Source organism: Pararge aegeria, chromosome 16, assembly GCF_905163445.1.
Source record: "Pararge aegeria chromosome 16, ilParAegt1.1, whole genome shotgun sequence".
NCBI classification, from domain to species: domain Eukaryota; kingdom Metazoa; phylum Arthropoda; class Insecta; order Lepidoptera; family Nymphalidae; genus Pararge; species Pararge aegeria.
This window is the reverse complement of record NC_053195.1, coordinates 10,869,981-10,896,424: the sequence shown is the minus strand read 5'-3', so window position 1 is coordinate 10,896,424 and position 26,444 is coordinate 10,869,981. Positions and strand designations below refer to the sequence as shown.

At 34.9% G+C, this 26,444-nt stretch overlaps 1 protein-coding gene across 1 annotated transcript in view; it reads right to left on the bottom strand.

The window, feature by feature from the left end:
* LOC120630641 (heparan sulfate 2-O-sulfotransferase pipe) overlaps nt 1–25,877 on the bottom strand; it is a 120,824-nt gene extending 94,947 nt beyond the window's left edge. The window contains exon 1 of the mRNA XM_039899903.1: nt 25,834–25,877. Within this exon, the coding sequence (XP_039755837.1) occupies nt 25,834–25,877 (44 nt within the window). The remainder of the gene's footprint in view (nt 1–25,833) is intronic.
* Between the last annotated feature and the right edge of the window lie 567 nt (nt 25,878–26,444).

Sequence of the window (26,444 nt, the reverse complement as noted above, 5' to 3'; positions counted from 1 at the left end):
TCAAAACATTACATAAAATTATGTTGAGATAAAAGCTCCTTTTAATTACCGTTACATACATATGTTTCCATGGAATCAAGCATGTTCATTAACATTTTAGCGCATCATTAGATACTTATAAAGCTAAACAAGTTAGTTGAACTCTTGTTTACCTGGATACTTTTGCAAGTAAAGCATGAGTCACACAGAAGCCCGGCTGGAGGTAATCCGGAGGTGGACATGTCCGGAATAGGAGCGCACTATGTCAAACAGAATACTGGGACCGTGGTAGTCACAATCTATGTGATATGCAAAATACATCATCATCATCATTTAACATGGCCATATGCATATACTTATTTTATATATGAGTATGTTTTATAGTTTTTTTATACAAGAATTGAGAATGAAATTTTTAGGGCAACTTCGGTACGAGAGAATAAAAAGGATATAACGGAGGAAGAAGGAGAAAAGTAGGGTGTTGAAAATTATTATTAATATATATTGGTATATACTATATATATTATTAATAATTCATAACGGAAGTCCCCGAGGCACTAGGGTGGAACGGCTGGGGCTGACTAATACCTTACTATGGCTGACCTGGAACTTGGAAGTCGATATAAGGCTATCTTGACCCTTCTTCTTCTTCTGCTTGCGGCTCAGGTTCGCCTGGTATTGGTGTCACGTCGACCAGTTAAGATCTATTATCGTGACTCTTAGTCAAACATGCTAACTAAGAAACCAACCGGGAAATTTCTTAGAAACAGTTTCGGCTGTAGATCTTTCTGTTTAGGCTTCCGTGTGTTTTGTATTTAAGTGTTCTAGATTTAAAATAATTACACAAGGCGGTACGCACCTTTATAATGAGTGTAAAATTCACTCTAAATACGTAAGTGGATGGACGCCTTCGCAAGTTTCTTTTGAAACTCACTGGTTTCTAGGTTTTTTTTTAGTAGCGTTTTTACCTTAAAAGGTGCCTAAACGTACATTCTCTTACACACAAACGTGCTACATATATAAATTCACTTAACATACAAATGCAATTAAAATAATGAGCACGCTGTAATTTTATTCGTTTAAGTATATAAATGGGCTTAGACACTTTAATCAATAGTTTATACATGCAATACTGTATTGTTTCCTTTCAAAATAAGCAGTTGTAGCAGGCTAACCTGTTAGGGAGTAGTTCAGTTACATTAAACCCTAATCGGTTTCTACATTAAACCCTAAGGGGCACGTCTTTGTCGGTAAGGTGGTAACTAACCACGGCTAAAGCCTCCCACCCGACTAACCTAAGAAAAGTTCCAAAATGATAAATTCTCATATTGCCTCTGCCGGAAATCAAACCAGGAACCTCCAACCTAAATCCACAGTGCTCATCGCTGCGCAAAGTAGTTTCGACGGCATTTCAAAAGAACCTATAAGTCAGGCATACTAGAAATTAGAATGAAATGCAATAAATTTTGTTTTTATAGCAATACAGATATACATTTTGTAATAACAATATTATATTCTATTTATTCCGAAAGATGTAACATCGTTAAGAAACACTTAAACAACCTATAGCAAGTTTTCTATCGCACAATTTATCAGCAGAATAATACATTATGCTGGTCATGACTCGTCACAACATATTATTTACAAACATCTTTAGACGGGTCTATTCTTCACTTTCACTGTTCCTATACCTTTCAGAGCTTACAATTCCAAATATTATCTAATGGCAGAGAGCTTAATGGATAAGTCGGTGTAGAGAAAGTGTTTAACTTCATAGGTAAACGAAACCGTACACTACCTAACAAGTGTATTGTAAATAAATAAATAAATATGCTACGACAATACACACAACGCTATCTAGCCCCAAAGTAAGCGTAGCTTGTGTCATAGGTACTAAGATAGCTGATGAATATTTTAATGAATATAATACACATAAATACTTATAATATACAGAAAACGCCCAGACACTGAAAAACAGTCATGTTCATCACACAAACATTTTTCCAGTTATGGGAATCGAATCCACGGCCTTAGATGCAGAAAGCAGGGTCGCTGCCCACTGCACCAACCGACTGTCATTGTAGTACCTACTAGCTGTTGTACGTCTGCTGTTGTTTTTATTTTAATTAAAGAATCCCATAGAAACAGTTTATTTGGGATATGTGTAGCATTCAATTAAGGTGTAGTTCTAATGATATTTCTTATTAATAAAATCGGCTGTAGTTTTTAAAAAAACCTTTTCAATTATTTGTATCACTAAAAATAACTGTTTTGTTTAGGCAAAACTAGATGTCCAATTGGAATGAATTAAAAGGTATTTTACTACTTCATAAATACCCTCGATGATAAAAATATTTACATAAATAAGAATTAGTACTGCGATACTAATACAACCCACTTTTTTATCCTCCGGCGATTTATTAAAATTTTTAGAACACAAAAGATGCTATTGCGACTTAACTATGATAGATGAATTGTCTTGCAAACTTTTATGTAGCTAATAGTTAGTAATCTACTAGTACATATTTTTTATGTATCATCAATAGTTTTCTCAGCGCGCGCCAAGTAATTCATTTTATAAAATTTTGCACCTTTGGGTTACATTATTGCAAATCGAAAGATCGCCAATTTTTTTGAAAATAAATTATAGCCTATGTTACTTCGAGATAGTGCAGCTTTCTTTTGGCGTAGAAATGATTAAAATCGATCAAGTTCTTTCGAAGCCTATTAGGAACAAACAAAAACATCTCCTCCGCGTTATAATATTATTAGTATAGATATAGATTAGATATTTCCTACGAATCTGTGACGAAACTACCACTATACAAAAATAAATGTATCCACGGGAACCGCAGAGTTTCCCGCGATAAAAGTAAACTTTGTGCTATTTCAGGCCATGATCAATCTCCGTACCATATTTCATCCAGATTCGTTCAGCCAATACAAGTTAGGTTAATCGATAAGAGTCAAAATAAAACAATAATTAAATTTAGTACAAAATTTCACCTGTCATCCTATTCGGGTAACACAACACAATTTATATTACCGATTATTTCCGTAACACAAACAAAATAAATAGCACATAACATTGCCTGCTTTCGGTTTAAATTAGCATACAATAAGCAGTTGTTTGGGTTAACTGTCCGATTAGAAATCTCAAGTTCTGGGACGTGCAGGCCCATAAAATATTGATGGGTATTAACTAAGTTACCTCAATTGCATTATGCTAATAAGTAACTAGGTTTTAAATCTGATTTGATATTCCAATAAATTTGATTAAAATCTTAGATCATGCCAGATTATTACAATTTTGATGTATATAATGGAATCCGAAATAATGGTATTCCATAAACTATTTTCTTTAAAGTGTGCTCAATATTTCATCTTCAAAGTGTTGCTCAATGATTACCACCGATAATTCATATTTTAAGCACGAGAAGGCTATCCGTTGTCGGCATCTGAAACCGGAGCACACAAACGGAAGCTAGTTTCAATTGCATGAAAGTTTAAAAGACAAATGTATAAGTGTTAAATTACAGTTATTTAAAAAAAACACTAATTTAAATAATAACTAGTATAGTAGCTATATTGAGGAAGGGATGTTATGTGTGTGTTATGTATGAAGAATGGTACTAATAGAAATTCCCATTAAATCTGTTATATAGCAGCTTAGGAAAATGCTAAATTCAATATGTAATCTGCTGGTGTTACATTAAATCTATATATATATAAAAGAGAAAGAGTGTGGGTGTGTTCCGTATAGGCTACAAAACGGCTGGACCGATTTCAATGAAACTTTCGGGGAATCTCCGGATTGACCTGGCAAGTAATCCTGTAAAGTTTGGTGACGATCGGAGCACTCCTATTTTTGAACTGTCAAATTGACAAATACAGCTTTTATTTACTATGATGATATTCTATTGTTGGGTGTACATGGGTGTAGATAATGATCTTCACCCACTCGAGAAGAGAATAGAAGAGAATGAATACGGAGAGAAATAAATGATTTAATTTATTATGAGACTTAAATTAAAAATTTAATGATGTAAGTTTATTGTTTAAATAAAATAAAGCAAAATCTAGCCCGGGGAAGCGGGCTGGGTAGCTAATTAATTATATTAATATCGTGTGCTAGTGCACATCATGAATCTTGTATCAGTTTTAGTACAGCTTTTTGTGACAGAGCCCGTGTTGCAATTCAAGTCTGAAGAGCGTGGTTGCCGGTGTAATTACGTGCCGGTGTAATGTGGCTTAACGCCTACTCCTCAGGTTGATGCAAAAAGGAAGTGTTCGTTGCATGAGTAAACTATATTAATACGATGTCTTTTATAAAGTTTCATGTCATCTTTCAATCATTTGTTTTATAGTTATCCATAAATTATGTAGTTCCATCTAGTTAGTGTAAGTGGCCTGCCGTATCAACAAGATGTAAAATAAATAAATAAATAATGACCTGCGAAGTGTGTGAATTTTGTTTAGAGACGATGTTTTTCCATCTGGGCCATCGGTTTGGTCGGAAAATTGTTACTATAATCATAAAAATATGCATCAATGACAAAGCAGGCGAAAAACACCGCATATTATTTTTTTTAGTTTTATAACGAATTTTAAAACTCTGCCTTTTTCGCAAGTTGTTTAAAAATACTAAGTGCTATCCGCATGCGAGGAGACTATTAATAAAAGAACTTATGACTACGTTTCATATTGCTGTTTCTTCAAAAGGAATAAATGGTTCCAGATGGATTGAAGATCCTGTCTCCTCCCATATCGAGTCACAAAACTATTAGTTATATTTTTTAATTGCTTTTACTCAGTACATATTTCCATTTTAATTCAATTATCATACATGTTGATACGAGTATATGAAATGTGAATGTATAAACATTTTGCTGTATGATATACTTTACCTTTACTCACCTCTAACTTTTCGGACCTAAGTACTTTTGAGGCAATAAAATATCGTTGATTTTAATAGTGAAGAAAAACATCGTGAGAAAATTCTGCAGGCGTATGATTTTCTCGAATCCTTGAGAAGTCATCATATAATCCAGCAGTATACCTTGTTAGCGTGGAGGACTACGGCTTAAACTGTTTTTCTTCGGAGAGGAGACCCGTGTTTTATAGTGGGCCGGTAATGGGTTTGTAACAATGTTGTACCTACTACCTAGCGACTTAAAAAAAAATTGTTTGATTTTTTTTAGAACTTTCTGGAACCGTTTGCCACGATATTTACATTTTTTTATAAATTAGTAATAATACTCAAAAAAGGCCTTAAATCTTGTTATAATAATAATATGTAACAATATATCACGGTAATTTAATTCATATTGCTATTATCATGAAAAAATATTTTCTTGTAAAAACTGTAGAGCAAAAGAGTTCAACGCGTTGTAATGAACAGTGGTTGGAAGATTGTTCAACATGGAAGCCCACCATCAGTAATTAATGGTCCACCGACTTACTCGGATTTTGCTGAAGGAAGCAACTGGGACGTTAACGGGACGGAACCGGGTAACGTGCTCTCTGAGGCACGGGGGTGGACAACGCAAATGATCTATCTCCTGGCTGGTACTCGAAATTTCTGAAGCTTTGAAGCAGCCAGATCCGCCCTCATCTCTCGCAATACAGAAAATTATTTTAAATGTTGATGTTAGAAAGGAGCAACTATTGAGTTTCTTGCTGGCTCTTCTCGGTAGAATCTGCTTTCCAAACCTGTGGTAGAGACACTACAAACAGACAAATTTGACGTTTCTATAGTGCTTTGAATGTAGGCCTACTTAAAATATTATTTAGGCTGCCTCGTGTATTAATGACTCTAGTCGGTCATGCTTAGTACCTACTACACGAAATGAGACTATTTAAAAGTAGTTAAAAGGTTCAAAAAGAAAGAAACGCGAAGGAATGCAATATGCCCACGCTACACGGTTTTATAATGAATACTGTAATACGGTTTTGGTATTCGATTCGTTACTCTGACATGTTTCAGAAAGTAGAGTAACATTATGCTAGATGGCAGGAGCAACTACATACATTTTTGTAATACAATCCGTACTTTTATTATAAATTAAAAAGTGTGAATGTTTGTTTGTTACCCATGTTCCGCTCAGCAACTGCACCGATCTTAATAAAGTTTAGTCAGAGATTGCATGTCGGAGCCGGACAAAGAATACTTTTTATTCCGGAAAAAATAAACATATGATAACATTTGTTTTGTAGTATTAGTATATGTTACATATTATATCTTGCTCATCCGCTGAGTTGAACAAGAACCTTGACGTCATATTTTAATACAGAGAAGAACGACGACCACCCTGGCACAGCGGTGCGTGCTATGGCTGTAAGTTGGAGGGCCTGGGTTCATTTCCTGGCAGGGGCAGTTCGGGAATTTATTGCTTCCAAATTTTGTCTAGTCTGGTCTAGTGGGAGGATTCTGTTGTGGTTAGTTACCACCTAACCGATAAATCCGATGCCTTAGCGTACGATGTCGTGTAGAAACCGATAAGGGGTACGGGTTAAATATATCTGCGATACTTCCTAACAGTTTAGACCGGTACCATCTTAATTTGCATCATCATTTACCAACTGGTGAGAATGCAGTCAAGGGCTAACTTGTAGTATAATTTAGTTTAAAAAAATTTGGGAAACTAGAGTTATATATTTATTAACGGAACGGCTCCGTGCTACCAATTGCAAACCGCGGGAATAGCAAACTCTAATATATTACGGCAATCAGCCGTTTTTACTGTTGAGAGGTTTAATTTAATTATAAATATATATACACGTATATATATATACGTACATATAATTATAATTATTTCTTTCGGTTTTTGTTTTGCAGGTTACTGTGTTGTGTGACTATCTCCCTTTTTAAATTTTAATATAATAAATATTTATTTTTTTCGAATATTTTATATTCAGGTGTTTTATCCGAATCATGTAAGTGAAGTATCGACATTCCCAACAAGCATCGGAACAAGTACCGCATAGACTCCACCACAATACTAGAAACACGGTCACACAACATTGTCAAGCGGTTTCCTAATGACCGTTACTATACAAATTAATGCCTAAATACATACGCTCTGATTACCACCTACGAAAGATTATCTCGCCGGGTATTGCAACATCCATATTGTGCGTATAAGGGCTTGTGCACACCACGTTTTTTAAACCCGCCATCGACGCCTGTTTGTGGCGGTACAAATACATGACAACCCTATTGCAGATAAAAGATCCACATGTGCATAGTACTCTATGCTACGCGACGCGTACCTCATAAACTGACAGACGCGACTTTTAATTTTGCATGTGAAGTTAGGTTTTTGCGGAAATTTATTCCACCCAAAGCCTAATATTTTAAATATTTTTATCATAAAGAAAGTAATATTTACATTTAACAATGTAATCATTTGATCTAATCTAAAATACGCGATATCAAAACATTGCTCACAAATGAGACGGATAACAAGCCAATTAGATTGCTAAGTATGAAATCTAGGACTTGATGAACTGCCATGCTATATCAGACTTTAACGTAACACTGGAAGTAAAGCGAGACCGTTCGCGGTTTTCAAAATAGAAACTGTATGTTTGCGAAATAAAACCCTATAACTTTGTACATAGAATTCTTTTTGGCAAGTTGATTAAGTCGTGATGTTATGCTACGATTTCCTAAGAATGCCATTGTTGCAGTTATCTGAGATATGTGCCGCAGCTATGAGACGAACTCTTGAAGTGGCGCGTCCGGTCGGAAATAAAAAGTTCTGATAAAAAATCTTTACTTGGTTAACAAAGACTTTTCTCATTTCTTTATTTTGTAGGTGTATATTGTTATTTATTTTCTTTTCAATTAATAGACCTACCCTAGACAGACATTTAAGAATGAAAAACTTTATGAACCGGTTTTCGTACTCGGTTTTTTTACTCGTTTATTAAAAGGCTATACATAAATTGTTGCTCCTCCCATCCAATAAACGAGGATTTTCAACTTTAATCTATATGAATTATAGAACTGATTTGTCAACTGATTTTATACGTGTAATACATCATCTGACATACCGAGTGTTCGAAGAATACCTTTTATTTTCTTACCTTATTCTAATTTCGCTAGCTGGTAAAATAGCAACATTGGAATGATATGAAATATAAAGAAATGAATACTGCAGTTAATATATATATATCTATATAAACTGCGCTTTATTTTAATTCTATTGTTTTAACTAATATTATTATGACGTTATTTTTATTTTAAGAAGTAGTGCCTATACTTTACCAAGTTGATTAATAGTTCATTAACACTTTTACTTTGAACTACTTATTGATAATAACTATCAGCCTTTACATTCGAATACAATTGAACTCCGTTATTAGGCGGAAGTTCTAATAAGTTTCATAGCAAAAAGGCTACGATGAGACTTCATTTCAAAGTTTTTTTAACTATTTGGAGCCCTAACCTCAAAAGGAATCGTCAGATTAATATAATCAGCTAATTCATTACATTCGTTTAATTTATTAAAACGTGATTTTGGTTCTTACTTGAATTATTTGGCTTACCTCCGTGACATGGTCATGATGCTATACAATAGTTCACAGCTCTTTTAAAGTCAGTTCTTAATGGAGAGGTTTTGTGACGCTTGCATTCAGTCACTCCCTGGTTTAGTGATAAGACAATTTTTATATAAATTAGGCAAAGTTTGACGATCCTTTACATTCATTACCAACCATCGTGAGTTTAACTTACCTTACCTCAAGTAGTCACAAGTCGCTACATATTCATTAGATGACATCTACCTAACTAATCGGGGGTGTGCAAACGCTTTATTTCCCTACTATATAAAATGTTCATTATAAAAGGTCAGCTTTGCTACTAAGCCTTACATAGGCAACAAAGTTTATCCATGGCGAGCGTAGCTATCCTAACTCTGCACCGTAAAATCTCACGTAGGCTTTCGTAATCGAAACGAAAATCTCTCATGAGCATTATTACAAATTGCGGTGATAAATATCTGTTAATATTGAACCTTCGCTATCACTTTTAAGCTTAAGCTTACATCAATCTACTAAAAGAATTTCAATTTTTTTTTAAATACTGAAAGGATTTATTCTCAGTAAATTGACGAGCTACCAGACCAGCCGGAGACTTGGGTCTGTGGCTTTCTTGTATTCATTCGTGCGATGATTACCCCGCTAATTTCCACGCGGCAGGGTGTTGGTTATAGCTCGGATATTAGATCTACGTTGGGGTCACTGAGCGCTGGATTGGTGTACCTGCATTGGAAACCGCAATGTCGGTAGACATACAAGGTGGACATACGACATAAAACGAGCTACAGGGACTCGCTGGACGCTCGGCACAAAACCGGCTGTAGTATAACAAATCGGAACTATAAGAATAGGTACAAATACCTACCTACGATACTGCTTAAATGCAGTCCTTTATCACTGACATAAACAACTGATACCAAATAGATAAAACACTAATATACTTCTAAATAACAAAATTTATAGGTCTAAGAATCGTAAGAATCGACGGCAATACTTTTTAACCAACCAATTTACTTTAGAAATTTATTTACAAAATAATTTGTACCAATATAGAAATATAACTCCTTAATTAATGTACATTGATTCAAGCATGAATGTCCTATTCATGCTGACGAAGCAACTTGACCTGTAAACAGTTAAAGGTAGGTAGTCGAAAGTGTTACTCACTCAAATAAGAGATAAATAACCGAAACGTAATCATCTGACGATGTTTTCTACGCTGTGATCGCAATTATCTTAAAACGACCAAAAGCTAAATCTATTCCGAATCCGATTCAATAAGTTATCCCGTTATCGATGACTTTAGCGGAAAATCGATTCCTACTCTAGATATCGAGACCTTGTCCGATTCATCAATAGAGTTACACGCGCCACTTACCTCACAATAACTTATTAGCTTGCTTTGAGAGAATCTCATTTTATTCACACACAGTAAAACTGTTTCAGGTTGTATCGATTTATTAGGTCATTTTAAAATGTCTAGGATTAACAGGTGGTGTTTTAATTCATTAATCATTGCCGCAATAACTATTCAACTAGCAACGGTTTTAGAAAACAATCTTCTTTATTGTTCACACATCAATTAGGTACTAAGTAAATATAATGATCTTTAACGAGTATCTAATATGTGAGTCAACATTTGAAAAAAGAACTTCTGTCGTCGTCATTATTTTTCTTAAATATAAAGTGTCATGTATAACAAAAGGCGTCGTAACGCCCGAAAGATGTTAATTTTAAACATGTTTGCCTGAAAATTAAAACTAAATTATGCATTGTGTCCAGACGTGTGTAACTAGCAGATCTAGGAAAATTTACAAATATTTAGAGCATTGAGCGCCCTCGGTCACTTGACATACCGTAACTACCATTTATAGAACTTAATTAAGCGAGTATAACGATCTTTAACAAGAAATGACGTGAGGATACCTATACTGTTCCGCTGGACGTGAGTACATACAGCTGGGCAAACATTGCTCCACACTCTACGATCGTTCTTTTTTAAGTACAATCATCGGGCTCGAAGCTTGATCTGTATATCCATCTTACCAAGCTTTTACCATCTTTCATGTTGAAAGATGGTAAAAGCTTGGTTGAATAATACAAACAGCAGAACAGAGTCTCTGCATCAGTATATTATTTCTCAGGGGTGTTTTTTGTCGGTAAGGATCTCCTTTAACACTATCTCAAAGTTAGAATTTTAAAGATTATTTTTCCCTCGAGTGATAAAAAATAAATGTATGTTTTCTTTACAGCATTAAAAAACACAAATTCGGTGAATTTAGATACAGTAAGGTTTATATCGTTAAAAAACACCCTTGAGAAATAATTTATAGAGATAAATAATAGTGTGACTTATTGAAGTCTCTTTGATATGACACGAAGAGTAGCAACCTAGAGGGTTTCTTAATTTTATTTTATTTCATGTTATTCGGAAAAGAAAACAATTATATATTACACCAATAGCTCTTACATCTAAATAAAATGAGTAGGTTAGTATGTAACCCACAACACTATCCACATAGTAATTTTAGGAGCAGTAGGGCGATACAATGTACAAGTTACTAAAAGAGATTATCTTAACTGTACCTAAACATACATAATTAAAAATTAAAATTAGCTCTCACAGCAAGTTAATCCAAAATTTCTTAATGCCAAAATGGTAAAACAGAAAAAAAAAAAAAAAAAAAAAAACTTTTTTTATTTTTTAAGTGATATGAAATAAAAATACACATTTTACTTAGGAAACTAACTTACTAATTAGAGAGTTAGTATAATAAATAATAATTGAATACTCAAAGTATTATAAGAGTCAAAAAGTCGATGGTGAGCATTTTTCAGCATTTTTTAATAAAAACATACAGCAAATAACTTATAAGCCTTATCGAGGCGATAACCTATCGCCAGTTTATGTATTGGAAAGATTGAGAGCTAGGCTATTGACCAAGTCAATGTCGTATTTGCTGTGACACAGACCATGTACCGTTGGTTCTACCAACTAGGGTTAGGTATTAATTCTAAGTAATTATCAAAATATCTCTCCTTTAAGACACAAAAAGATAAATATGTGCCAGAACTCATTAAGTGAACTCATTAAGTGCTACGCTTTAGGAATCAATTTAATAGCACCCAAAGACTGAAAGAGAATTTTAAGGCAAAAATGGTACTGCTGCTAATACAAATGGCAATACCACATATATGTCAATATTTGGAATGGTATCATTAACTCAGAATAATAAGATTACCTGTAGAAAGTTAGAGTGCCGCTCAAGAACGCACATTCAACTTTCTTGCAACAGTGTTTTAGCAACGTTATTGCCCGCCTTTTTCTTTATTTAGGTATGTTAAAACTACTTACGGCAATCTTGTGATATAAATTAGATAAAAAAATCTAAATTGTATAGAATAAAAAAGTTATCACCTATAAACGGAATGTAAACATCAACGCTTCTCATCATTTCGACGCTAAAACTAGATTTCGTTATCGGGACTCCTCTTTAGAACTTCGATAAAAACACCCAATTTTTAATTACTGATCGAGCGACCAAAAGATTAACGTCATTATTTATTTTTGAGAAAACAATAATTTTGCTTTTTCACACTTCCTGTCCGATTATTGTACTATAATAATATAATACTCAGTTTGAAAATAAAAAAATAAAAAAAACAAATTGAACAACCAATTTGGAAAAACTTGAAAGGCCAACGTACAATTTTTTTCCGCTCATTCCTCGTCGTGCCACCAAATCGCTGTTGCTCTACTTAACTTCACTTTAGCTATAACTCTATAATATTATAATTGTGGTACTTCTCGTGCCAATGGCAGAACGACTTGGTGGCACAACGTAAGCCCTTTTTTCGACTTCTTAAGGTTTTAATGCGAGATTGTTCGAACTGAAAAGTAAATACATAATTTTGTTTCTAATAGCATAACATCGTGTAGCTATTTTAGTTCGTGCAATACCAACAAAGAAAACAAGAAAGCGGATAGTTATATTCTGCTAGTACCATCCATGTTGCCGCAGTCCCGTCGTGATAACGTTCCATGCAACTGGGTCAAGTATCGACAAATCCCATAATATTATCGCGCTATTTTTAACAAATATTGATTTATCACGAAAATCTTAGCTTTGAATCTTTAGTAGTGTATGTAATAGTTTATTTTCTATTATTGATTTTATGAAGGAAGAGTAAACGCTTCGTGATTGCCCGTCGCGTGTCTCTATTCCTAAGCATATTGCGTGCGGTCCAAAACGTTAGTAGGTACTTCCAGTTAAATGACAAAGGCCTCGCTGATCAGATAAAACCTAATGAGGCGCGGTAAAGTAATTACAGAGATATAAGGCATAATTAGGAACCCTGTTCTGCTGCAAACAATCGCAAAGAATCAATGCCGTTGGAAGAAAATTGAGCCCAATAGCTGTGTTTATTGAATAAGACAATCACTTGTAGCCAAAACGAGAAGTGCAACGGGCAACGGTAACTTCGTGATAACAAAAAGATCAATTTATGCGTACTGACCCGAGATTGGTATAACGTATAACTGTTTATTAGGTATCTATTTATGCATTATCTACTAATGGCTAATTTATAAACCTACCCTGTGGTGTCGAGGCTGAAGATATATTGGAGTTTCCTCAAAAATATCTACTGATATACCGAAATGGACCTAAGTTTATATAAGAAGGTATTGTATTGGAATTTCAGAAAATTCTATAGACCTTTATACGTTAAGATATTTTGAACAGAACTATCGTGTTTTCGTATAGATACCATTACCGATTTAGTTTGAAATGATAAATTTTTCACCGAGAATTGTAACAATTTTGCATTTAGACTTTCGAGAAAATAGCAGATAGTGTGTCGACAATGCCACCTATTCGGTGTAATAGTTAACACTATAACCGTAAATACAAAAACGACATTTACAACAATGATAAAACGGGATCGGATCATTAAACTTTCTAGGTTGGTTTTCTACGGAGGCCCAGTTTTCCCTGCTCTGAGCAATTTCTTCACGGATAAAATGCAGCTTAGTCGAGCATGCGACTCTTATTTGTACTGAATCTCATTGTTATGACGGACGTCAATAGTTTTTTGAATTACGCACCGTCTAACAATAAAATTACTCTATATCTAGCTGTACCCGGGACTTCATTAGCGTTTTCATTATTTTTTTTAAATCTCGCGGCAACCGTTTATTTTCCGAGCTAAAACTATATATATACCTATATAAAATATATATGGCTTCACGGTGCTATAGTGGTAGCTATTTATAGGCCAAATTATTCAAGATCAGTTTAGCAGTGCCAAGATCATACTTATCATTATAATTCCATTACCACACACTTTCAGAATAGGAAAAGTTTGGGAGCAGTATTAGTAAGAATTGGTAGTTCACAGACCCTAAGAATATCATGGAGAACTCTCTGGTATGCAGTTATTCTCACGATGTTTTCCTTAAAAGACTTTAATTGCTTATTGCTGTTAGTGATATTTTAATTGCTTAAAATTAAAAACGCACATACCTAAGCTATCAACACTTGCGATATCGTACCACCGTAAAGCATAAGATAGCAAAAGTAATTTTCTTCCCAGATCCCGTGGTGTTTTTAGAGATGAGAGTTATCCTATATTTTTATCCAGGATGCTTCCATTTTAGTGCTAAATATCAGTAATTTTGCGCTAAGTAGGTATGTCGTTTTAATTATAGAAAAGTCCTATTATCCTATCCTATCCTATCCTATTAGTCCAATTATAAAGGATTACGTAGTCGATAAAAAAGCATGGGTGTGAATTATTGCTCTAACCAGGTTTTGGTTTCACAGATAAGTCTCAGAGACAGTACATAATTTACATCTAAAGCCCGTGAAGTATTATTTCGGTTTTCATTAACACATTGTATAGTACCAAATGAACAGATATTCTTAACTGTCGCACTTAGAATATTAGTGTGGAAGTAGTGATTGCGTGGATAACATGTTAAACATGCACGATTGTATTATGTGTAGCTAATGTGGGATCGTTGAATATCCCTTCACGTGCACTGCAATAAAATTACCGGAACGTAAGCGAAATTAACATAACCAAACGCGCCTTCCTTGTTAAGTTAATTGGTCATTTAAGACCTATTAGGGTAAGCGATCATTAAAAAATCAGACATTTTTAATTACAACCTATAAAAGATTAGCGTTCAAAGAACTTTTGAAGTAAGAATTACGGGACTTTTAGGATTCACTTCACATTACTGACTACGCTGCATTCGCGACCAGAAGACAATTTTCCCACGGTTTGCACGCGGACCGATTAATATTCATACTAAAGAAAATTCTAATCTCTGTAGGTACAAGGGACAAATCAAAAGACCTATTCCTGTGAACGCGTATTCCATATTGGTCGTTCGTATTATGAGTACATTACATAAACAGACCTATAGACCAAAGCTTAAATAAGAACTGCTGACACTAGTAGTCAAATAGGCATTTTTCAGGTATAAAGTTTACTAAAACTAAATAAGTTACGTATCTTATCAGCCTATCAATGTCCTACTATTGTACTTAGACCGCCTCTTATTATCAATAGCCTATACCGGTCTACTACTGGACTATTGGGTTTGCTTATAATCACCACGTTGGGCAGACAGTTTGGTGATCGCTGTAGATGTATATAGCAAAGAGGACGCTGCTGCCCAATCAGTATATTCCCTTGGTCGCCTCGTACGACACACGCTGAGTTCTGATCAGCCGTCATCACACGGCATAGCTTTTCTATTATCCGCCTATCAGATTAATTAGCGAACTGTAACAAATATTATCACCTAAATAAATAAATATACTTCGAAAAAACACACATCACCATCTAGCCCCAAAGTAAGCGTAGCTTGTGTTATGGGTGCCTACTAAGACGACCTGCTTATTTTTTTTGACACTAATATGCATAAATATTTAAAATATATTGATAAACACCCAGACACTGAAAATACTTTCAATAATTCATATTCATCACATAAACGTTTTTTAGTTGTAGGAATCGAACGGCCTTGGACTTAGAAAGCAGGTCGCTGCCCAATGCGCCAATCAGCCGTCAAAACGACCACGGATAGCCAATACTAACTTAGCCTAACTATACCCGAGTCCTGACCTGGAATTCTAGTCCAGGACCTCGTCACGTTGAACATGGTAGCCACAGGACTAACGTGGCAGAAACAAGTTACTAAATATTCTGTTTTTTCACTTAACCTATTACTACGCCTTTAATTCATTTTTAGTCTATAACTACTTCTAATTATTTACTATTTACAGGATTTTTTATTTAAATAATTAGGTAAAATAGTGTTAAACATTGTTGCTTTTTCTTTTGTTTTTATTTTAAAATTGTTTTTTTTAAGTGAACAACTTTCAATTGGACAACTATTACGTATCGCCATATGCTTTTAAAAATAAATAATCTTATTTTGTGTGATACTTAAAATACATTTTTTGCAGATCATTTCTTAATATGCTCATCTCTAACATGCACAGATAAAAGAAATGGTGCAAAAAAAAACAGGATAACGTTACAAGTAGTAGCTGTACGTTAATAACGACATGCAATAGGCACAGTTATGAGACATTAGTTGTAGGTAGGTACAGCTGCGGTAATGATCGGAAGACGGTGCCGTGCCGTGGCGAGTAAGTGAAGCGTGGGACTGGGGCGAGCTAACTGTCCCTAACACACCCTCATAGTGTAGGAGGCGGACATAATACGTATTTTTTTTTTTTTTACTAGTAAAATGTAATTAATTTCAAATCGAAAGCAATTTTTTTCTTATACCTAGTCTAGGATCCGGTATAAGAAATTTATACCCTCATCTGGCTATCATGGGCAGGAGACAATTATCTCCCCGGGGAAAGTATAAAAATGAAATGTATCTTCTCCCACAGCTTTATCAACTCTTACAGCACTGGCGCACACGTGGAAATAATATCCAAATAATATATGTGTAATAATAAACAGGGGTAAACTTCTCCTACACTTGCTAAAGCACGGGAAGTGTACACTTTAATTATTTATTTATACTCTTTATTTGTACACCACTGAGAAAAACAAGACAAAAAAAAAGAACAAACACATGAAGAATGAAGCAGGATACAAAAGGCGGCCTTATCGCTTAGTAGCGATATCTGCCAGGCAACCTTAGGATTAGGAAAACTAAAAAGAAAACGAATAGGTGGGGTACACTATATCCCTTGTCAGGGGACATAATCGGAGGATATAATTTTTGTCTCCTGCCTGTGCTAGCCCTGCCCTTATTTATAAGTAATAAGAAATAATTGGTAGGTAATAAACGCTTTGACATATCGCGAATAGGTTGCCTAGTCTAATCCCGTACGGATAGTATTAAATAATATTTTATTTTATTAAATTTATGAAATCTACTTCCCTCATTGGTTATTTAAAAAAATCGTACCTACACCAGTTGAGAGCACATACCCTGCAAGGTTGAAATGTAAAGCAACCTTGTTCCCCCTGTGCCCAACTGTAAAGTTGCCAGGTTTTAATCAGGTGAGTACCCAAATCTTATTGATATACTCTCGTCAGTTATTCGATCATATGTTATATCAAATTAAAGCTTATTTTATTCTTAGCTTACTGTGTTAGATTGCCTTATTAAAACTAGATTCAATCATGGATGCCTAATTTTAGGTGTGAATTTTGGTAGGTTGCGAGCGGCAAGAGTTTAATTATTTAAACCAGTTAGCTAGTTTCAGAGGTTATCGTTTACAAAAAAACAAATATTTCCATATAAAAGTATAGATAAATACGGATAGAATAGAATAGAAAAACTTTATTGCAACACAACACAATAGGAAAAATACAAGGAAAACAGTAATAGTACTAGGGTGCAAATGCGGCCTTATCACTAAAAGTGATCTTTTAAAGGCAACCTGAGCGTACGAAACCGATAAAAGAGTGGAAAGTGGATGTCCCATAAAGTATGTTACAAAAAAAAAAAAACTTACATGAACATACATACATATTTGAAAATTTCAGTACATATTATAAGTACATATTTGAAAATTTAATGTACGTTCATAAAAACATTTCTAAATTTAAGAAAAAATTTGACTGCCATAATTTAAACATTATAGAAAAGTTGGATTGGGCGATAAAAAAGCTTGGGTGTAAATTATTGCTCTAACCAGGTTGCTCTTCTAATAATTTAAAATGACATTGTGAGATGGTGATAACAAAAAAAAAAACACCCGGCTAAGTTTGTTGTGGGCTTCTTCTTAGACCAGGACGCGTTTGGAACCCTCGTAGCTTTAGTTTTAAGTTTACGAATGTGGTTATCGCCATCATCTCACTACCGTGTAATTCTTATGTACGCATCAAAAGCGCCACCTATGGGCCTACTTGAATAAAGATATTTTTGACTTTGACTTTGACATACTACATTTACATATTAACTACACAAATACCGATATAAGTTTATATATACTATAATAGATATATATGATCTATATTTATGCTATTATAAACTTATATAATACTCAATTACGTAGATAAGTATTAATATTACGGATATTAGTAAGGACACGAATACTCAACAGTGGATAGGCACCTCTCTTCAAAAAGCATACAACTAAACAAAACGATAAGTGTCGTAAATTCTAAGAGCGCAATAAAAACTGACTCTTTTAAATAGAAGTATGACGTACAAAAATAATTACACCACACAATTAAAGGACTTAATTGGGCATAGTAATGAAAGAAAAAAGACTACTACCTGACCTAGTTCGTACAGTTATTTTTAACATGTAATTGTTGCACGCGAAGCCTCTGTTGTCTATCAAATACAGCTACAGGGTTACAGGCGGCCTTGGAATTAGCCATGAGTTTAATACACAATTTATGATACAAGAAAGCGCCTAAAAATGAGGTGGAATTTTATTGCCAGCCTTCGACAGGGGATTAAATAATAATAATATAATTAACACTCTACTCCATTTTTAATATTTTTAGAAATAGCTGTTCCCCGCGTCCGCGTTAATTAAGGTTTTTTATAAAACCCGTGGGAACCGTTTGTTCCTGGGATAAAAAGTAGCCTTTGTTACTTTCCGTCTTTTCAACTAGCTTTATGCCAAAAATTAAGTGTATTGGTTGCTTAGTTAGGGCATACGGACAAACAAACAAAGAAAGAAACTGCCAGTCTTCCTGCGATAAATATACTATCGCACACTTTGTTATAGACGTGCAATATCGTCTGAAGCTCGCAACTACTCTGTGCCTGCCGTAAAAGTCTACATGTGTTTGTTGGACAATGGTAAATAAGAGTAAATAAACTAAAAAAATGCCAGTAAAGTACAGCGCATGAATGAAATGGGGTTAAGATTTCAGGTATGCGCTGTAGGTACGTTGGTATATAGTAGAATCGCTCGTAACTTGTATGCTTCTAAATTTGGCAGGATAGATTTAGACATTTAAGGTTAGTTATTTAACTGTCCTTCGAATACCATTTTTTTTGATATACCTAACATTAAAACTTACCGACTTCCTTACCAACTTTTATCTCCTATTTAGGGGAGAAGTTTTTAATCCCCGATGCAAAAACGACGGGATTTTGTAAGTTTGACATGTGTGTGAATATGTTTGTTTGTTTGTCTGTGATTTGATTTATATTATGATTCTGTTTTGTTTCCAACTCTAAAAAACAATGTCTTTAACTTTACTTTTAGTACACCTAGATAATTATAGTTATCATTATTAAATCTAGTCCAATACGAGAGGTAATATCAGTTTGTATTTGTTATAAAATTAAGATATTAATATTCTTATTCCTAGTATTGATTCATTTGTAATAAAGATACATCAACATTCGTATTGTTACACAACTGCTTATACTTTATAAATCAAAATAGATTATGCATGGACAGTTTTGTGACAATACGATGTTATAATAAACGAACGAAAATTAAATTATAATCTATAGATTATTCAAAATTGCAAACAATATATGGAAATGGCTCACGTAGACTTCTTTAAACTCTCTCTTCGATTATATACCTTATATGTCGGATTGCGACATATTAGTAAACCAAAACACGTCTAATACCACACAATTTAAAGTATCATTACGTAAGCGACAGCGAATGGAAAACCAATTTCAAGTAGGTAAGTTAGTATCTACAGGTGAAAAAGAAAAAATTGCCTCAAATCGGTGACTATGCAATAACTGAAGCACAAATTAAATTCGTATTTGTGTGGTTATACGGTTTTTCATTTTAAGAAATGTTTTGTATAGCCTTTTTGTACTGTACCTGAATTATTGTCTTGCTTTATCATTGTCGTGTGGTGACGGCATATCAGAAGTTGTCACCACCCCTCTTAAGGTTAAGACAAAATAACTGAGAATGAGCAACAACATCTTCTGTACTACTACTTCAACTGCGATTACCAACCCGTCTGTATTTGTGATTATGGTGATTATGGTCAAACCTTGAGAGAGGCCTTTAGTCCAGTGGTGGCGGTGGACTGTGATAGTCTATCGATGATAATGATATTATCACTCTTGGAGTACAGCGCCATCTTATGATATGATATTCACGTGGCTGTCTGTCAGGCAGGCAGATGGGAAATATGAAACGAACGGATGATATGAAAAAGAATTATACGGTTGAGAATGATGAATATCGTCGTCATCGTCATCAACCCATTCTCGGCCGACTACAGGGCTGGATGAGAAGGATTTACGCCGTAATCTACCACGCTGGCCAAGAGCAGAATGGTAGACTTCACACACCGTTGAGAACATTATGGAGGACTCTCGGACATGCAGGTTTCCTCACGATATTTTCCTTCACGGTAAATGCAAGCAAATAATAATTAAAATGGCTTAAATTAAAAACGCACATAGCTCCGAAAAATCTGTGGTGCGAGCCGGGGCTCGAACTCGATCTTCACGGAAGGACAGCCGAAGCCATATCCACTAGGCACCGCTTCAATGAATCAGAATGATGAATGAATGAATGCATATACTTTTATTGTACACCACAAAAAGTGTATAACACAGAAAATTAATCACAACATTAGCCTTATCGCTAAATAGCGACATCTTTTTGGTAACAAAAGGCGTAAAAACATATCTACAGAAATTGTATGTTATATTTAAGAAAATAAATTGACAATACCTCAACAACTGTGCGTTGCAACCAACCGGCGAAGGAATTCTGGTCGAAAAATTAATAAGTACCTATTCTAAAGAGGTCAGTCGAGGCCGACTTAAATGGCCACCCTATTTCGTAGTCCTTGGTGAGACCATGTCAAGGTCAATGATAGGAGAGCGAAATTTCTGCTACAGCTGTATGTTTCACTAAGGAACGAAAGCATTCAATCATCATTAGAAGACCGTAGATTAAATATGTATTTGCCTAATAACACTGCCTAATGATCGTACACCGTCCGATCTGAATGTAAATTAGTCACGTTAGTACGGTTTCCAATAAAAAACGACAATCATTTATCGTGAAAACAAAAAAAATGCAAGTTATAAGTATGTTATCTTTGTGGAACATTGCAAAGAATCCAGAGAAATTGTTGTTAGAAAGTTTCATAGACATCTTAATAATTGCGAACGCTCTGAATAAAGCGACAGCAAATGAGATAATAGTTATTGCATTTCTCACACTCGGAAGCTGTTCTTATACAGGTGCGACATTAAAAGCAAATGTAACTCCATGATTGCCTTTTAATAATGCATATGTACTCGTAAATAGGGTTATTAAACGCATAGACAATGACATTCATAGTGAGAGGACTCCTAAAAATTACACATAAATATATAACACTTTTATTGATTACAGATGCTACTGTAACTAATAGTCGAGTTTAGGATCTCTACATCTTTACATCTCTATCTTCCCATTCTTGGCCATTTACTAACTCGGTGGGCAGTGACGCTGCTATCTGAGTCCAAGGCTATGGGGTCGTTTCCTACAACTGAAAAACGTTTGTGTGATGAACATTGAACATCCAGTGGCGTGCATAGAGAGTAAACACAGGGTATGCAGATTATATAAATCTCCAGTACCAGTTATAAAAAACTTAAGAAGAGACATTGAAAGACTTATAAGAAGCATGCCCTTGTGTATTTATAACTCATACTGAAGATTTACTTCATTTTATATCATCTGCATACCCTCTATGCACGCCACTGTGAACATCAATGTTTTCGGTGGCTGGGAGTTTATCTTTATATTATAAATATTCATGTGTATTATTCATAAAAATATTCATCAGTCTTATATCTTTTTCTATTTCCATATATTATTGTCTATTATATTAGTATCCATAACACAAGTCTTATTTTCATCTTATTGCAAACCACAGTGCACTTGTCTCCAAAGTCCACCACGCTAGTCAAGCGCTGATTGAAGTGCGAAAGTCCGAAGTCCTAACCACTTGACTTCAAATTCAAATTTAGAATCAGATTTTATATAGATACTAGCGGACCCCAGCGTTATCTGTCGGGCTTATTTGTGAATCTAAACCATCCAGGGTGCCACCCAAACGTATACCAAAAAATTCATTCAAATCGGTCCAGCCGTGTAGGAGGAGTTCAGTGACATACACACGCACACAAGAAATATTTGTATAAGATATTTCGGAATTAACATTTGGTTCTTACTGACAGACCGTTAAATAAAACTTTTACCTATATTGTTTATTGTAATTCTAGTTACTTGCAGACCTACTTAAGTAAATTATATAAGCACAAAGCAGCAGCATGCCAATATTCTGGCATCAAAAATCCCTTGGCTTTTATTCATATGAACTAATACTGATAAATATTATATATATTTCGCCTATTTTCAGCCAGGCTAGTGAAAAGGTCAGCAGTTGCACAATTAAAGATTTTAAATCTGAAACGTGTAAAGATATTTCTTTAGTATTTTATTTATACTTACACCACGAACATCACATTTTACCTGAAGTAGATAAAACTTTGTGGAGAATCCAGTCTTATATTTCTTATATCCGTTTCTGGCGTGTCTCCAAGCAATAAATTATACTGCATCCGATGCCATTGCACAAAAGCTTATTATTTCTTCCTTGTTTCGTGCGTGGTTGGACTTTATCAAAATTTATGGAGTCCGTACAAAAACGGAAAACTTGTACAAACACTAAACTGGTAATTTCTAGCTTTACTCTTCCTGTAATATTATCAATGGGCAATGTCAATGCTTTATGGCAAACCTCCTGTAAAGGCATAGCTTAATAATTAATTTTGAGTCCCGCTATGTTTCTGGCGTGTTGATGCAGTTACGTTTGACGATATTATATCTGTCTGTGTTTCTTTTTTTTATATTTAAAATTGAAATACTTGAGATAGATTTTTCAATCGGTCAACTGCAAAAATGTGAAATAACTTTCGGTCTCTCTCGCTAGTCTTAATAAAGGTTTAAATCGTCCATCATTGGTGCACTAACATTGATCAATGTTAAATATAAAAGTCTTAAGAACCTAAATAGTGTAGTTATTTTTTATGTAAAATACTACGTTTTATACAAATTGATTCACAAAAGATCAAAGGCATCGTGTGTGAAGGCTCTTGTATTCCGATGCTCTATTGTTAGCAACAATGCTCATGCACAAGATATGTGTCGCAAAAACGTCGCCCGTCATCTCATAAGAGTGTCATTCACCTGTAGGAAATCTATGTTTACTCTTACGATGTCTAATCGATTAAGCTGCTTAGGAAGCTAAGCTTTAATTCGAACCTCTATAAGAACTAGAGTTTCTTAATAAAGTTATAATTTATATAGACAAAGAAGGTGCTTACCGACTGGCAAAGTGGTTCGCACGTTAGACTAAAAATCACCAGGTTTTGGATCGGACCAATAATTGTTAGCTATTGGCTTTTTCTGTCAAGAAGTCTCGTTTACATCCGAAATTAATATAACCTATCCAATCTCAAGTGTCTAAATCGATAATGGAGTACTAAATCCAGATTTAACCGGCTTTAATAAATTAGACAGCCGAATAAAATTGCATGGAAGTTTGATGTGTCGAAAGGTATCTATCGGATACTAATTACAATGCCTTCTGGATGCTGACACGTCATTTTATCATTAGCCTATTAACGCCCCCAGCAGGACTAACACAGGCAGGAGACCAAATTTATATCCCCCGATTATATCCCCTGATATATAATAGGGGAATATAATAGGGGATATACTTAACCACCACACCACAATTGTCCACCTGCTAAAGCACAAGAACATGGAATTAGAGAAGTTTACCCCCGTTTACATACATATGTTATTTGGATAATATTTCCTTCGCAAATATTCTGAGTTTTGATAAAGCTGTGGGAGAAGATACATTTTTATCCTTTTCCCGGGAAGATAATTGTCACCTGCCCATGCTAGCAATGCCGCTGGGTAAAAGCCTTCTCTTTCGTAGGTGAGAGGGTTTTAGAGAATGAACCCACCACACTGCACCAATGCGGTTTTAACGACTATTATCAAACTCTCTGAATTTATTTCGGTCGTAAGAAAAGCTCGTTACAGCAATTATAAATAAATATATATACTACGACAATACCATTTAGCCCCAAAGTAAGCGTAGCTTGTGTTATGGGTACAAAGATAAATGATGAATATTTTTATGAATAATGTACATAAATAATTATAATACACTAATAAACACCCAGACACTGAAAAACATTCGTGTTCATCACATAAACATCTTCCAGTTATGGGAATCGAATCCTGTAGGTTCCTTGACTCAGAAAGCAAGGTCGCTGCCCTTTGCGCCAATCGGCCGTCAAATTAATTATTGGTATAACGTAAATTTCCATGTCACTGAGTAGTAAGACGAATGGCTAAGGTGCACTTCCGAACAGAAAACTGGCTGGTTCCATGTCCGGACTCTGGAGAGTAAATCTAACAGATTCGTTCACGTGAGCGGTGAGTTTTAATTGTTTATACACACTTCTATTTTGTTGCTTGTTTTGCCAGTATATAATTAGTTTACTTAATGCCACGATAAGTGCTTTGAATATTTAGTGTATCTGTTAAACCACCACAGAATATTTTCTATAACACTAAAAACACTATTTTTTTTTCTTGTTTGTATTTTTTTTATTTATTTATACTCTCTTTATAGGTAACTCGTCTATTTTTTTATTTGTAAGTAACTGTATCATTGCATTGAGTAGTAAATAGGTAACATTTTTTAATAAGCTGCCTTAAATAAATATTTCGTAGCTGTATGCATGGTTGACTATTGGATATCTTTAAGGTAATCGATAACTTGAAACGTGAAGACAATGATTTCGATAATTAAATATGTTTTTATAGTCTTCCACTGTAATTCGTTATGAACTAGAAACCTAATTGAATTCTTACAATGGAATCAAATTCGCAAAGCTTCTCAGTTTTCTTTTTATTTTTTGGCATCTATCGATTACCAATTGCTGTTCACGTTTTTTGTATATGAAGATATTCACGATTACTAAAATCCTTAATAAAAGTTTTTCATACACCAATAAATATCCTATAACCATCCACCGATGGACTAAAGGCATCCCCCAAATGGAGGGTTTGCCCATAATTACCAGGATGGGCAGACGCTACTGTAATCGCAGAAGATGGTAGTGCTAGCACGGAGGATGCTGTTACCCGGCTCCGGTATAATCCATTACGACACCCGCGGGAAGAGGAAAGGTAGTGACAACTGTATTCAGATCTGCCGTCACCACACGGCACGACTAGATATTTTATACTTATTTTTTATTAAAACGATAAAGTTTGTTGTTTGCGTAGCATTTCGCAAATCCAAAATCCTTCATCACCATCGTCATCATTTCAACCAATCGAAGTCCACTGTTGGACATAGGTCTTTTGTAGGCAGTTCCAATACACGGTCCTAGACCGCTTGCCTCCAGCGGCACCGACCGTGGGTGTCGGGCAGCAGCGACGCCGGTGTGATCAGTCTAGCCCTGCGGTGCTCGCCTGCCCAGCGTGGTCATTACCGGGCGAATATTTGTTAGATGGAGGAAAGAAAGCCAAAACTCTTGGGAGTCATGAATTCTGATTATAAGATCGACCACGTGTGATGTACCATCACTGACGTAATAAGGAATACATCAGTTCATTATAATTAAGTTCATTAAGAGAAAGAAAGTATCAAACTTCCATGCACCTATTAAAAAAATAGTTTGGAAGAACAGGTTGTATTAGTATATAGGATTAAAAATTCGGACTATGTGTGACAGGCTGCATGGCTATAGAATCTTCAATAGGTAGTGGGTACAATTATCATGCTTACCGTTTAGGCACGCTGATTCTCCGTTGCCGAAATACGTGGTCCATTCTGTTGTCTTTTCACTTTTGCCGACTGTCCCACGGAGAAAATTATAACGAACTTTCACTTGTGTTGATTTCGAGCGAACTTCGAAGCATGCACAGTATCACTTGAACGTATAAAAGTATGTCTGTATTGTTTTGCACGATGTAACTGTCCACTCACGATCGTCCACATTAATTATTCAACTATCAATGAAGTAGGATTTTCGAATTACTTTACGCGGTCCGGTGAGTTTATTCCTTCTGTGGAAAAAGTCGACAGTTGAGTTACTAAATCGGAAATAAAATACTTCTTTTATAAATAGAAGCAGAAGCTTCTTGAATTCCTACAGCTATTCAATAAGGCCTTTCCTTAGCAGATTAAATGCCTTGCAACTGAAATATATATGTATGTATATGTCAAAGTCAAAAATATCTTTATATAATTAGGACCATAGATGGCACTTATGGTTCGTACATTACATGACAAATTTGTACATGGTAGTGGTGGATGGTGATAACTTTGTAAATTTAGAATTAAAGGTACGAGGGTTCCAAACGCGAACTGATATAAAAAGAAGCCCACAAAAACTT